At 40.4% G+C, this 12,144-nt stretch overlaps 1 protein-coding gene across 3 annotated transcripts in view; it reads left to right on the top strand.

Annotated features, from left to right (window-relative positions):
- ino80 (INO80 complex ATPase subunit) overlaps nucleotides 1-12,144 on the top strand; it is a 40,312-nt gene that overhangs the window by 2,176 nt on the left and 25,992 nt on the right. The window contains exons 4-23 of one of the 3 annotated variants that reach the window (XM_005449700.4): nucleotides 185-336; nucleotides 462-529; nucleotides 671-817; nucleotides 1,627-1,747; nucleotides 1,870-2,075; nucleotides 2,172-2,225; nucleotides 2,323-2,526; nucleotides 2,649-2,853; nucleotides 4,266-4,333; nucleotides 4,417-4,638; nucleotides 4,984-5,064; nucleotides 5,519-5,614; nucleotides 6,527-6,586; nucleotides 6,682-6,824; nucleotides 7,513-7,597; nucleotides 7,684-7,801; nucleotides 7,958-8,043; nucleotides 10,288-10,455; nucleotides 11,544-11,677; nucleotides 12,059-12,126. In XM_005449700.4, the coding sequence (XP_005449757.1) occupies nucleotides 185-336; nucleotides 462-529; nucleotides 671-817; nucleotides 1,627-1,747; nucleotides 1,870-2,075; nucleotides 2,172-2,225; nucleotides 2,323-2,526; nucleotides 2,649-2,853; nucleotides 4,266-4,333; nucleotides 4,417-4,638; nucleotides 4,984-5,064; nucleotides 5,519-5,614; nucleotides 6,527-6,586; nucleotides 6,682-6,824; nucleotides 7,513-7,597; nucleotides 7,684-7,801; nucleotides 7,958-8,043; nucleotides 10,288-10,455; nucleotides 11,544-11,677; nucleotides 12,059-12,126 (2,486 nt within the window). Of the gene's footprint in view, nucleotides 1-184; nucleotides 343-461; nucleotides 530-670; nucleotides 818-1,626; nucleotides 1,748-1,869; nucleotides 2,076-2,171; nucleotides 2,226-2,320; nucleotides 2,527-2,648; nucleotides 2,854-4,265; nucleotides 4,334-4,416; nucleotides 4,639-4,983; nucleotides 5,065-5,518; nucleotides 5,615-6,526; nucleotides 6,587-6,681; nucleotides 6,825-7,512; nucleotides 7,598-7,683; nucleotides 7,802-7,957; nucleotides 8,044-10,287; nucleotides 10,456-11,543; nucleotides 11,678-12,058; nucleotides 12,127-12,144 lie in introns of those variants that run through there. The other 2 variants (XM_005449699.4, XM_025898974.1) reach the window with 2 other exon arrangements.

The following is a 12,144-nucleotide window of genomic DNA, read 5'->3' as shown; positions in this document are numbered from 1 at the left end:
ACCTTCCCATCTTATCAAAATGAAACTGTATATTGTGTTCATATATATACATACAAATTTAGATGTTTGCATGGCTGACTGCACCTCTTGTCATCTGCTTTACATTACACTGTCTAAGAAGAGAACAGATAATATACAAACAGGATGCAAATGTTGAGCTTACGGCCATACATTTCTCTTGTAGTGATGATAGCGATGACAGCGAGGGTGGACTGGGGCCAGAGATATCCCTGGACGCCACCACTCATGATACGGCTTTGACAATAAAGAATGAGTCGTGTGATCAAGGAGATGGGTTGGCAGATGGCAAGCCGCTTAATGGAGTACTTCTGCAAGGTAAAGGTAAGATGTATTGAGAAATGTGTTAGTGATATGTTGCTACACATCCACACTCTCATTGGTTTAATGAATCTTTTGATGCATATTTATCTGTTGTTTCTTTTTTGCTGTTTGTTTCACAGACCAAAAGGCAAATAAAACAAGCCTTTACAATTTTTCTAAGCTGAAGAAGAACAGGAAATGGCTGAAGGTATTTAGACTGGCTAATACTGACCTCCATCTTTGAAGAATTTTAGTTTTGTATCTACCTCCTTTCTCATAGGATACGTTTGTGTGTCACATGCTCTCAGCTTCCTTTAACCATGCCTGTACCTACTTTTTTCTCATGTAGAGTATCTTGTTGAGTGATGACACCACAGACTCAGATACAGACTCGGATGACGCTAACTTCAGCATGTCTCGGGAAGAACTACATGACATGCTGAGGCTCCATCGTTACACGAGGCAGCATCAGAGCAACTTCTACTCTGACCGAGAGGTACAAATACACACACAAATAAAGAACACTAATTGCTAATACTTTGTGTCAATTTAGTGTCATTGTAATAATAAGCTTCTTATTTAAGTTCTTAATCAATAAGTGCTGCAAAACAAAAAGAGCAAATAACACTGCTTGTGCTTGATTCATAGTGGTTTGTCATAATTTCTTCTGGTTTAGTGTCATTTAGCTGTCGAAATGTGTTGGAAATCCCCTCTCAGAGAGGCAGAACATAATGCAGGATGTAGCTCTGGTGCCAGAACAGATGGTGATATATAAGTGGGTGAAATCAATGGCATGGCCATGCACAATTTGCCCCAGGGATAATATATAAGAAGCAAATAAGTGGGGACTCAAAATAGTACCTTGGGGAACCCCACTAAATAAAGAAGTACAGGACAAGACACCCATATGGAAAAGAAATAGTAAAAACTTGTAAAAGACTTGCATAAGATGTGGCCTACTTCATATAGTGAATCATATAAGGCTTATATGATTTACTCATGAAAGTGGCCACTTTCTCATTACTTTCATATATTGTTTTAGAAAGTATCCAAAACATACAAGTTTCATTTATATAATTTTTCAAGGGATCTTATATCTGTTTTCACTCTTGTATGCTTTTCATACAAGTTACACACAAGACAGATACAAACTTTATAAGATTTATATATATCTTTTCCATATGGGCATTTACTTTAAAAAAAAGGAAAATCAGCCAATTCAGAGCCTCATCATCTACAACAAAGTTCTTCAGACATATTAATTAAGACGTATCATGCTCCTCTGTGTGTATGTGTTTGCTACAGCTTCACCAATATCAGTACTACAGCACAGGACTCTTATCTACTCATGATCCCTTCTATGAGCAACAACGCCACCTGCTGGGTCCAAAGAAAAAGAAAATCAAAGATGAAAAGAAATTTAAGGGTAAGAAGAAAAAAGGCATCCCAGTGTCAATGCCTTTAAGGAAAACAAAAACAAAAACCATATTTTAAAACCGCTAACAAGATCTACCTTTTCATTTAAATGTCTTTCCTTTTTTTTTGTAGCCAAACTGAAAAAAGTAAAGAAGAAGAAGAAACGGGGAGAGGGAGAATTTGTGGATGAGGAGCGTCCCTTCGTCACCAAAATATTTGCTAAGTTTTCCCATGATGCTCCGCTGCCCATGGTGAAGAAAAAACATCTCACTGTCGAGCAGCTGAATGCTCGCCGACGCAAAGTCTGGCTCACCATTGCCAAAAAAGAAATCCCCAAGGTTAGTTAAGCAAAAAGTCAGTTTTGTTTTGATGTTGGTGGTACCATTTTTCCAACATTTTGTAATGCCAACTGTCCCATTTCTACTTTTTTTCAGTCCTTCAAGCAGAAGACTTCCGCTAAGAATCTGGTATTAACCAATGCAAAAAAGGTGAATAAAGTGTACACAGCACTGTATGGTTTGCACACATGTGGTCAGCTTGTATATTGCAAAAGTAACTTTCAACGTGTGATTCATTTCGTCTTAGCTGGCTCACCAGTGCATGCGAGAGGTCCGGCGTGCAGCTATTCAGGCTCAGAAGAACTGTAAAGAGACATTACCCCGTGCCCGGCGTCTTACCAAGGAGATGATGCTCTACTGGAAAAAATATGACAAGGTGGAAAAGGAGCACAGAAAGAGAGCCGAGAAGGAAGCCCTGGAGCAACGTAAACTTGATGAAGAAATGAGAGAGGTCTGTGACAAGGAAGTTATTATGGAGACATTTTTAATTTGCCATTACAGGTTTTTTGAAAATCCTAAATATAGATACATTTTTCTCCCTGGGTTTTTTTTTTTTTTTTTTGTCTCTCTCAGGCCAAGCGTCAGCAGCGCAAACTGAATTTTCTCATTACCCAGACGGAGCTGTATGCTCATTTTATGAGTGGTAAAGCTAGCGTGGGGGCTCCAGGTGGAGATGCAGCACAGGAGGAAATTCTGAGAAAACTTGAAGACACTGCAGCCCAGAGACAGATAGACATTGGAGGAGGAGTAATGGTCAACATGGGACAAGAGGACTATGGTATGAACGGCTCAATCGAGTTTAATGTATTACAGAAGAAATTAGTAGTCATCGTTGATGGCTGAAATTTATATATATATTGACTCCCTTCATCAACTATAACAGTGTGAAATTAAATGGGACGAAACTCATTTCTGTTTGTTTCCTGTCTAGTTTTCTAGCTGTAGATTAGATTTTTTTTTTCTTTCTCTGCAATGGTAAAACAAAAGTACACTCTCCATCTATTCACAAGCATGATAAAAATGATCTAGTTCTCAGTAGATCTTAAAATTAACCTCAGATGAACCAAAGCACATGATGTGTTACACTGTGTCATTATGTATTTAGCAAAACCTAAGTCAAGATGCAAAGCGTTGTGTGGAAAAGTAAGAACACCCTCGATTCAGGATCTTGTAGAACCGCCCCTAGCAGCAATAATTTAGTGAAGCAGTGAGTGACTTTATCAGTCTCTCACGTCACTGTGGAAGAATTTTGGTCCACTCTTCTTTATGGATCATTTAGATTTGTAGGTATTCCACCACAGCATTTGGGTCAGGGTTAGGCCTGTCCTTTGACTCGGCTATTGCAACACCGCGATTCTTTTCTTTTTCAGTCATTCCGTTGTAGATTTGCGACTGTGCTTGTGATCATTGTCCTGTTGCGTGACTCAGTTTGGGCCAGGTTTTAGCTGTTGGACAGATGGCCTAATATTTGACTCTAGAATACTTTGGCATACAGCTTGCAGTCATTGAGTCATGGTTGACTCAATGACTGCAAGGTGCCCAGGTCCTGTCACTGTAGAGCAAGCCCAAATCATCACAGTTGCACGAGCCTTTTTCTAATTGTACTGTCACAGATATTAACATTTGGCATACTAGCTGAGGCCTGCAGAGCCTGAGATATAGGTCTTGGGTCTGGCGTTGGGGTGAATTAATACATTGTGTTAACACACACATGAATGCTCCAGGCCAGCAAACTCACAAAACGTCTGCTGTTGAACACGTGCTGATGATCAGGTAAACAAGTGCATTTGCTTAGCAGCAGCTGACTGCTGCTTCTCCTGCTAATTCATGGGGAAGCAGTAAGTATGTACTTATTTATTTACTCAATTCGTCTGCATTTTGCTTCTTCGGTAAATAGATAATGACAGTGTAACATGCCGTGTTTTGTACATTTGCAAGATTTTAAGGTAAAAACTTTAAAAAATTTAAAGAGTGTGTACTTTCTGTTTTTATCATGATTGTTGTCATTATACTGTTTACTAATGATGATAATTTGCAGTTCATTTGATTAAGTATAAAGAATTGTGGTAATACATTAGTAAGAATTTCAGTTTAGACTAGCTGTTTTGACTATATACTCTATCAGAAGAAATATTACATCTAAATGGTTTGCAATACATTTATGCACAAGATGATGGTATGTGATTGCAGATAGCGAATACTACAAATCCCAGGCCTTGAGGAATGCCCAAGAGGCCTACCAGATTCATCAGGAGAGAGTGAGTAATTCATGCACATCCTTTATTAGATGCCCTAATTCACACAGCGCAACTGGCGGTAATGTCCAAATCTCCTCCTTTAGACGCGAATGTTCGATGAAGAGGCTAAAGACAGTCGCAGTGCGTCCCTGCATGCAGCTGGCAGCTTGTCCACAGGAGCCAGCTCTGGGTTTGGAGAAAGCTACAGCCTTTCAAACCCATCCATCCGTGCAGATGAAGACATTCCTCAGCCCACCATCTTCAACGGGAAACTCAAGGGCTACCAACTCAAAGGCATGAACTGGCTGGCTAACCTTTATGAACAGGTACACATGTCTGTTATTTATTTATTTATTTATTTATTTATTTTATTGTTTTTTCTGACTTATGCTGAGCTTTTCTGAAACTCTCAGTATTCCTTTAGTTTGTTTTCATTACTTTGAAATGGGCAGTTTTTAATGGCCAACAGTATAAAAGAAATCTTTATTCATGTTTTGGTTAAGAAAATTTCTGAATCTCTAGTGGAACAGCACTAACATGATTCAGGGCTCGTTAGCATTGTTTTTGGTCAACATGTGTACAGTTTTAGGATGTTTTCTAAAAAAACTTTTCCTCCCCACTGAGTGATTTAATTCTTCTTCCCTTTTCTCGTTTGCTCTTCATTTCCACAGGGAATCAATGGAATCTTGGCAGATGAAATGGGATTGGGAAAGACCGTTCAGAGTATCGCTTTGTTGGCACACTTAGCAGAGGTGAGAGAGAGGACGGGGGGCCAAAAGGTTTCATTCACCACACTCTTCCAAAACACTTTGCGGAATATTCAGTTGACTCCACCATTGTTTTCGACTTGCGATAAAACATCTAAAAGGCAGCCTCTTTGCACCTGCATCCTTTAAAGGGTCCCCAGTTTCTGGCTTTTTGCAGGTGCTGGAACATTTCAATGAATTAGTCATATGACACTTCACTCCTCTGAAGAGCTGATTTGCCAGCTCTTTACATTTTTTTAGTCTCACAACCCCAAAGGCCAAAAAAAAAAAAAGGTGGAAATGCGAGCTTTTCAGTCAACTGTCGCCAGCAGGAAGGTGCATACTGTGGGCTTCACAGGCCCTCCAGGACTTCCTGTTTTCTGGGTGCTGCTCACACAAGCACAGCAGACCACCTGTTGCAGTGGTTGACATTGTATTTGCTTTTCTGTTCCTGCAACAGAGAGATAACATCTGGGGTCCATTCCTGATCATCTCTCCAGCATCTACACTCAACAACTGGCATCAGGAGTTCACCCGCTTTGTGCCAAAATTCAAGGTGAGAACCCATCGCGGTACTGAGCAAGCACACAGGCTGATACATCTGCAGAAGCACGTCCAAAGGAATCGCTGAGTCGCCATTTCTGTTGTTCTTCCTCCAATGCATTTCTTTCTCCGCTTCTTAATGCAGTACTTTGTTAGTTTTGAGATTCTGAGAGCAAGCGCCAGTTACCAGATGAAATGTTATCTAGAGCTGTCCATTAGGGGGCAGTATTGTAGCACTGCTCACATTGACACATAACTACATGGCTGTTTTTATTTTTGTTGAGTGGTACTTCTCAAAAAAATCATTTTGCATGCCATAACTGGCTCTTGAAAGACTGTGTGTAGCCAAAATATTATCAAATGCATCAATATGTCAGCTATGCTTGAATACACACACACACACACACACACACACACACACACACACACACACACACACACACACACACACACACACACACACACAGTCAGTGATAAACATGACTCTTTGTTGTGTACGACATTCAGCTGTGCCCATTTTCTCAGCCAGTTTGGAAATAAATCAATTGCAGTTTGTTTTGCTAATGAGGTGTGAAAAGACCCCATTACACAATTTGAAGATAAGCTTCCTGAACATTCAAAGCAAGACTGACTGAAAACAATGGGAAAGCGGCTTGCGTTGAGCGACGTAATGATGTGTAAATCTTTTCACATCGCATTCTATATCTCAACAAGTGGGGCAGTGATTCATGTGCGATGTTATGCCTAGACATTTCCTCTGAGAACATCACTGTGGCTCTGTTTTTCCAGCATTGCTCAGTCTTAACTGTAGGGTTTTGTTTTTTGCTTCTTTTTTTTTTTTTTTTACATTAAACACATTCACATGGGGATTATTTTGATCTATGAAGGTTTTCTGACAGAGCAGCGTTATTGATATGTTCCGTAGGTGTTACCGTACTGGGGAAATCCTCACGATCGGAAAGTGATTCGGAAATTTTGGAGCCAGGTAAACATTGAAGGATACATCACCATACATTTTGCAGCCAGTAAATTCTGCACTTTTTATCCTTTTAACTCCTAACACTGTGTTTTGTCGCACAGAAAACTCTTTACACGCAAAATGCACCGTTCCACGTGGTCATCACGAGCTACCAGCTGGTGGTCCAAGATGTCAAGTACTTTCAGAGGGTCAAGTGGCAGTACATGGTTCTAGATGAGGCCCAGGCACTGAAAAGCAGCACGAGGTGAAGCGTTATCATGGTGGCATTGATATTTCTGATCACAGGGTCACAGGTTCATTTGTCGATGCGTGATATCTGATTTATCAGACTTTGTATTTGAAGATTTTATCTTACCCTTCTTTGTCAATTCAATAACTAGCCTGAGCATACACACATTATTAAGATGTGTTTTAAATGCAGACCGACCTTTTAACAGCTTTACTAACCAATTATAATGTCATTCTGGCCAAAACACAAGTGCTGTAAAATAAATGACTTTTTTCTAGTCCCAGCAGTTCAAACTTGCACAGAATGCTGTAGCCATTTGAAAGTTTTCTTGTTTTTTGTCTGAACAAATAAAGCCCTAAATGTTTTGGATAAGTGTCTTGAGAAATGTAAGTGAAAAAAGTTTGTAATAAATCAGCTAAAATATGCAGAGCAAGGGAAACTGTTCTCATATGGTAAATCAACAAAAATGTCTGGAAAAATACAGTAACCGCTCTCTACGGTTACACTAGTATGTGTCATTTCTCGGCTCCTATTGGAAACCAGCCAAAATCAATAGACTGGCCAAACGTACAGCCACATACAAGCAATAATCCAAAAAATTTCAGTACATCCAGTGATTACATTAAATGAAGTGTTAAATGCAGATGATAAACATCTGTAGCTGTCACAGCAGGTGACGGTCCTGGGTTCTGTGCTTTTTCAGCGTTCGGTGGAAAATCCTCCTGCAGTTCCAGTGTCGGAACAGACTTCTGCTAACCGGGACGCCAATCCAGAACACAATGGCTGAGGTGAGCGACGTCTGTGTGCGTGTGTGTGTTGGCAAGTGTGTGGTCATCCGGTCAGAACTGTAAGAGACTACATGTTTTTCTCTCAGCTGTGGGCCCTGCTGCATTTCATCATGCCTACGTTGTTCGATTCCCATGAAGAGTTTAACGAGTGGTTCTCCAAGGACATAGAGAGCCATGCTGAAAACAAGTCTGCCATCGATGAGAGTGAGTACAGCAAAGGCTACTATTTTTTTTCCCCCTATTTTATATGTATGCTTTTTAGCCTATTTGAAAATAGAAGAACAGTGTTGGTACACCTATCCTGGCTCTATTTGCATGTGATATGATTTGTAAGTAAACATGATTTTTTTTGTTTTTCAGACCAACTATCCAGATTGCATATGATCCTCAAGCCTTTTATGCTGCGCAGAATTAAGAAAGATGTGGAAAATGAACTCTCAGACAAGGTAGAAGAACCAAGAGTGTATTAACAATTAAGGGTCATTTTTCAGTTTTCCTAAGGGCAAAAAAAGATGGATCCCCCCCCCAAGTGGCATCCTTCCTGTTATGCCACATCCCCCCTCCATATTTTAATCCGTTTACTCTGCTAAGATAATATAAGAAATAATTGATTTACAGTGGTCCCTCCTTTATCGCGGTAGTTACGTTCTAAAAATAACCCGCGATAGGTGAAATCCATGAAGTAGCCAACTTATTTTTTACCATTATTATACATGTTTTAAGGCTTCAAAACCCCTCACTACACACTTTATACACTTTTCTCAGACAGGCATGAACATTTTCACACTTGTTTAAACACTCTCAAACACTCATCCTAAACACTCTCAAAGTTCAAACCTTCGTAGAAAAATAAGTTCAGAATCAAACCAAAGGCATCCGCAGGTGCCTTTGACAGTGCAAAATGTTTTGTCGACAAACATTTTGTTTGTTGGGGAGAAAAGTTACAAACATACAGTACAGCACTCAGAGTCACACTGCTAGCGATCGAAGATTTATGTAAATTTGACAAGCTGAACGCATTCTGTACTGTACAGGAGACACGGCACGAACGAGATTGATTGACAATGGTCTACAGCCGATCAGGACGCAGAACAAAATGCGCTGTAAAAAAAAAAAAAAGCATGCAAAATTGCCACAAAAAAATCAGTGAAACAGCGAGGCTGCGAAAGGTGAACCGCGTTATAGCAAGGGACCACTGTATCCCAAATGTTGGGAAATTACAGTGTGACAGCAACAGCCATTTGAATCACCTCTGCTCCAGCTGATGATGGAATAGTTTATTGATTCAACCTAGATTCAAACAGCAATGATGAATTTCCTCGATGAGTTGCATCGATTCATCCGAATAGCCGGCAGTTCAGTATTCAGTGATGTGCATTAGTGCAGTCCCTCCACATTTCTTCTCACCACCCAGATTAACATCTTTGCCTGCCTAAAAATTTCAAGAAGCCATGTATGGTCACTACAATAGCTTTGCTTGATTCAGACCTTAAATCAAAACTTAGTTACTTTATATTGGCTGTTGGAGCTGCTCCCAAGTTCATCCACTATGTGAAACAAGCTATCTTTCTTCTGATTGGCTGCATCCCACAAACTGAAGGCTTGAACCGCAGGTGGGTGGAGCCAAGAATAAAAAAAACACTGTAACTGAAACGCAAGAAGTTTTTGAACCCTAACGTTCAGCTAGCAGAGTTTATACTTTATTATCTGAAACTTTCGTCATGTGTCTCATAAACAAGGGAAGCAAAACACAGTTTTTTTAATAGAGGACTTTTTCATGAAAAACATGGTTCATGAATTGAAAAGAGAGAGAGCAAGAGAGAGAGAGAGGATTAGAGCATGCAGGCCTCCTGGGGAAAAACAAATCTGTATATAATTGCATTTTATACAGCAGTTCTCAGCTATAATGCAGGACCATATTGTGTCAGTAAGAAGCCATGCTTTTCACCTCTCCTGGTTAAACATGGAGCCTTCCTCCATCTGTCTCTCTGTACACCTCAGTGACAGAGAAAGTATTGTAATAAGGGTATGAGTGATGCTTGTGCTGGCAGATCCTCCTGACAGATGTTGGACCCGAGGTCACACACTCACACACTCAGTCGCTCGTGCTCTGTGGGAGTCTTGAGGAATGGCAGAGTTCACCACTCCCCCACATCTGTCTTTTTCACTTTCCTTTGCACCCACATGTAGTCCTGCCAGCCCACTTCCCTCACTTCTCCGCTCTCCGCTGGTTCCTCTTTGTTTTGTCAGAACACTGAAAGCCAATACTAACCAGGAAAGTTCACTGGTGGTTCACGGTATGGTTTTATGGATTGTTACCGTTGGGTTTCACGGCTTTCATCAAAGTGTGGCACACGATAAAACCAGAGATTTGAATATTTGTTTAAAGACTGTTGGGCAATGGGCATGAAGTCCATACTCGCATAACAGTTTGGGCTAAGCTCACATGAAAACACTGTGTGTGTTCTAATGGGATAGTAATGCTGACTCAGAAAAATCAAAACCATTTTGTTTGGCTGACCAAAGGAGAGGGGACAATGTAAAGTTAATTTGAACTACACATGATGAAGCATCCTTTGTTGAGAACAATGATTGTGCAGCACTGTTTTAATAACGCATTATTCTGCATGAATGTTCTGTGACTTACATTTCTTTTTTTTAAATATTTGAACTCCCCTTACCTTCTTCAGATTGAGATCCTAACCTACTGTCAGCTGACCTCCCGGCAGAGGTTGCTTTACCAGGCTCTGAGAAACAAGATCTCTATCGAGGATCTGCTGCAGTCCTCGATGGGCACGGCCCAGCAGGCTCACAGCACCACCTCCTCCCTCATGAATCTGGTCATGCAGTTTAGAAAGGTATGAACTCTGATCCATATTTTATTGTCTTTATGGTATTAAATGCTAAAAATGTATGAAAACTAGAAGGGCACTTGAAGAGACCTATACGCTCAGCAAATAATTAGATATTCAAGAACGATAAATAAGACAATGGATACACATATGTTTAGATGTTTGAACAATAAATTGGTTACATCGCACAGCACATAACAATACTTCATGTTTACAAGATGGATTTTGCCACTGTGAAGTCCCATACTCAGGCTTCAGGAGACACATTTTTGCATTCTTGGTATTTTGGTGTCCAAGGGATGGTTCTGACTGAAACTGCATGCTCGTCAGCTAACGAATTGCCAATCACAAAGTCATTGTGCAATGAGCATACCCTAGGTAATCTTCTTTTCTGTCCGATATGACCAAAATATACAAAATGGACCAAATCTTTTATTTAGTATGACCTAAATTGCATAATTCATAGAGAAAGGGGGCCATTTTCACATAGATGCCATCACAAACTGTTCTTTAGGGGCTCTCTAAAAGCCTTGGACCCCAAGCAGTTCCCTGGCGTATGTGCTCGTGACAGGATTGTTAAAATAATTGTTAAATCAGCACCGTAATGCTGCTGGCCTGTTACTTTTTGGCACTAAAACAGACAAGCACTGATGTAAACATAACCTATTTAGTTATTATTAAGGTATAGTGGGTTTAAAAAACAAATTAATCTTAATTCTTATATTTTGGGTGGCTGTGGCTCAGGAGGTAGAGCAGGTCATCTGCTAATCAGAAGGTGGCTGGCTGCTCCAACCTGCATGCCAAAGTGTCCTTGGGCAAAATAGTGAACTGCTGATGCGTTCTGCGGAGTGTGAATGTGTGACTATTGGGTAGGAAGCTCTTAAACATGTGTTTGTGTGAATGTGTGAAATTGGTGAAAGATATATGTTGTATAAAGTGGTTTAAGTGCTCAAGTAGAGTAGAAGTGCTATATAAGAACCAGTCCATTTACCATTTGTTGAGAATGTTAGTCTGATCCGAACAGTGACTTGGCTGCACAGAACAAACAAGCATGCTGAGTCCCGAACTCCAACTGTGCATATGTTTGTGTGTAGGTCTGCAACCACCCTGACTTGTTTGAGCGTCAGGAGACCCGCTCACCTTTCCACATGTCCCTCAAGCCCTACGTCATGTGCAAGTTCCTCTACCGTCATGGCCTCATTCACACGCACAATCAGACCAGGAAAAAGTGAGTTCTTACACACAGAGACATTCACAGGATCACGTAATCTTCGCTAATATTCACTTAATCCAATAATAGACGGTCTGTCAGAGTTTCTGTTAACAGTGTTTTAGGGTTACGTTTACATTTGAAATTACTGTGTAAACACTTTGAAAACTGTCTGTTTTCTTTCTTCAACAAATATTCAGCCTTGTGGACATAAGCTGACTTGGGGCTCACAAATGGTTATTATCCCAATTATAGATAGGAAAATAAGAATTTGTGTGGGTTGGACTGAGATCAGATGATCATGTCAAATTTAGGTTCAGGTCTGCTATCCCTCCTTCTTTTTTTTTTCTTTTTTTTAACATTGGTGTAACCTGGTCTTTCTCTCCACGTCGTCCTCAGATTACTTCAAGTGCTGCTGTCTCCCTTCTCCCCGAATCACATACAGCAGTCTCTCTTTCACAGGAAAGGTGAGCACATGTCAAGCT

The sequence above is a fragment of the Oreochromis niloticus genome, linkage group LG15 (genome assembly GCF_001858045.2).
Source record: "Oreochromis niloticus isolate F11D_XX linkage group LG15, O_niloticus_UMD_NMBU, whole genome shotgun sequence".
NCBI lineage: Eukaryota > Metazoa > Chordata > Actinopteri > Cichliformes > Cichlidae > Oreochromis > Oreochromis niloticus.
The sequence above is the reverse complement of the archived record's forward strand: the minus strand, read 5'-3'. Positions and strand labels throughout refer to the sequence as shown.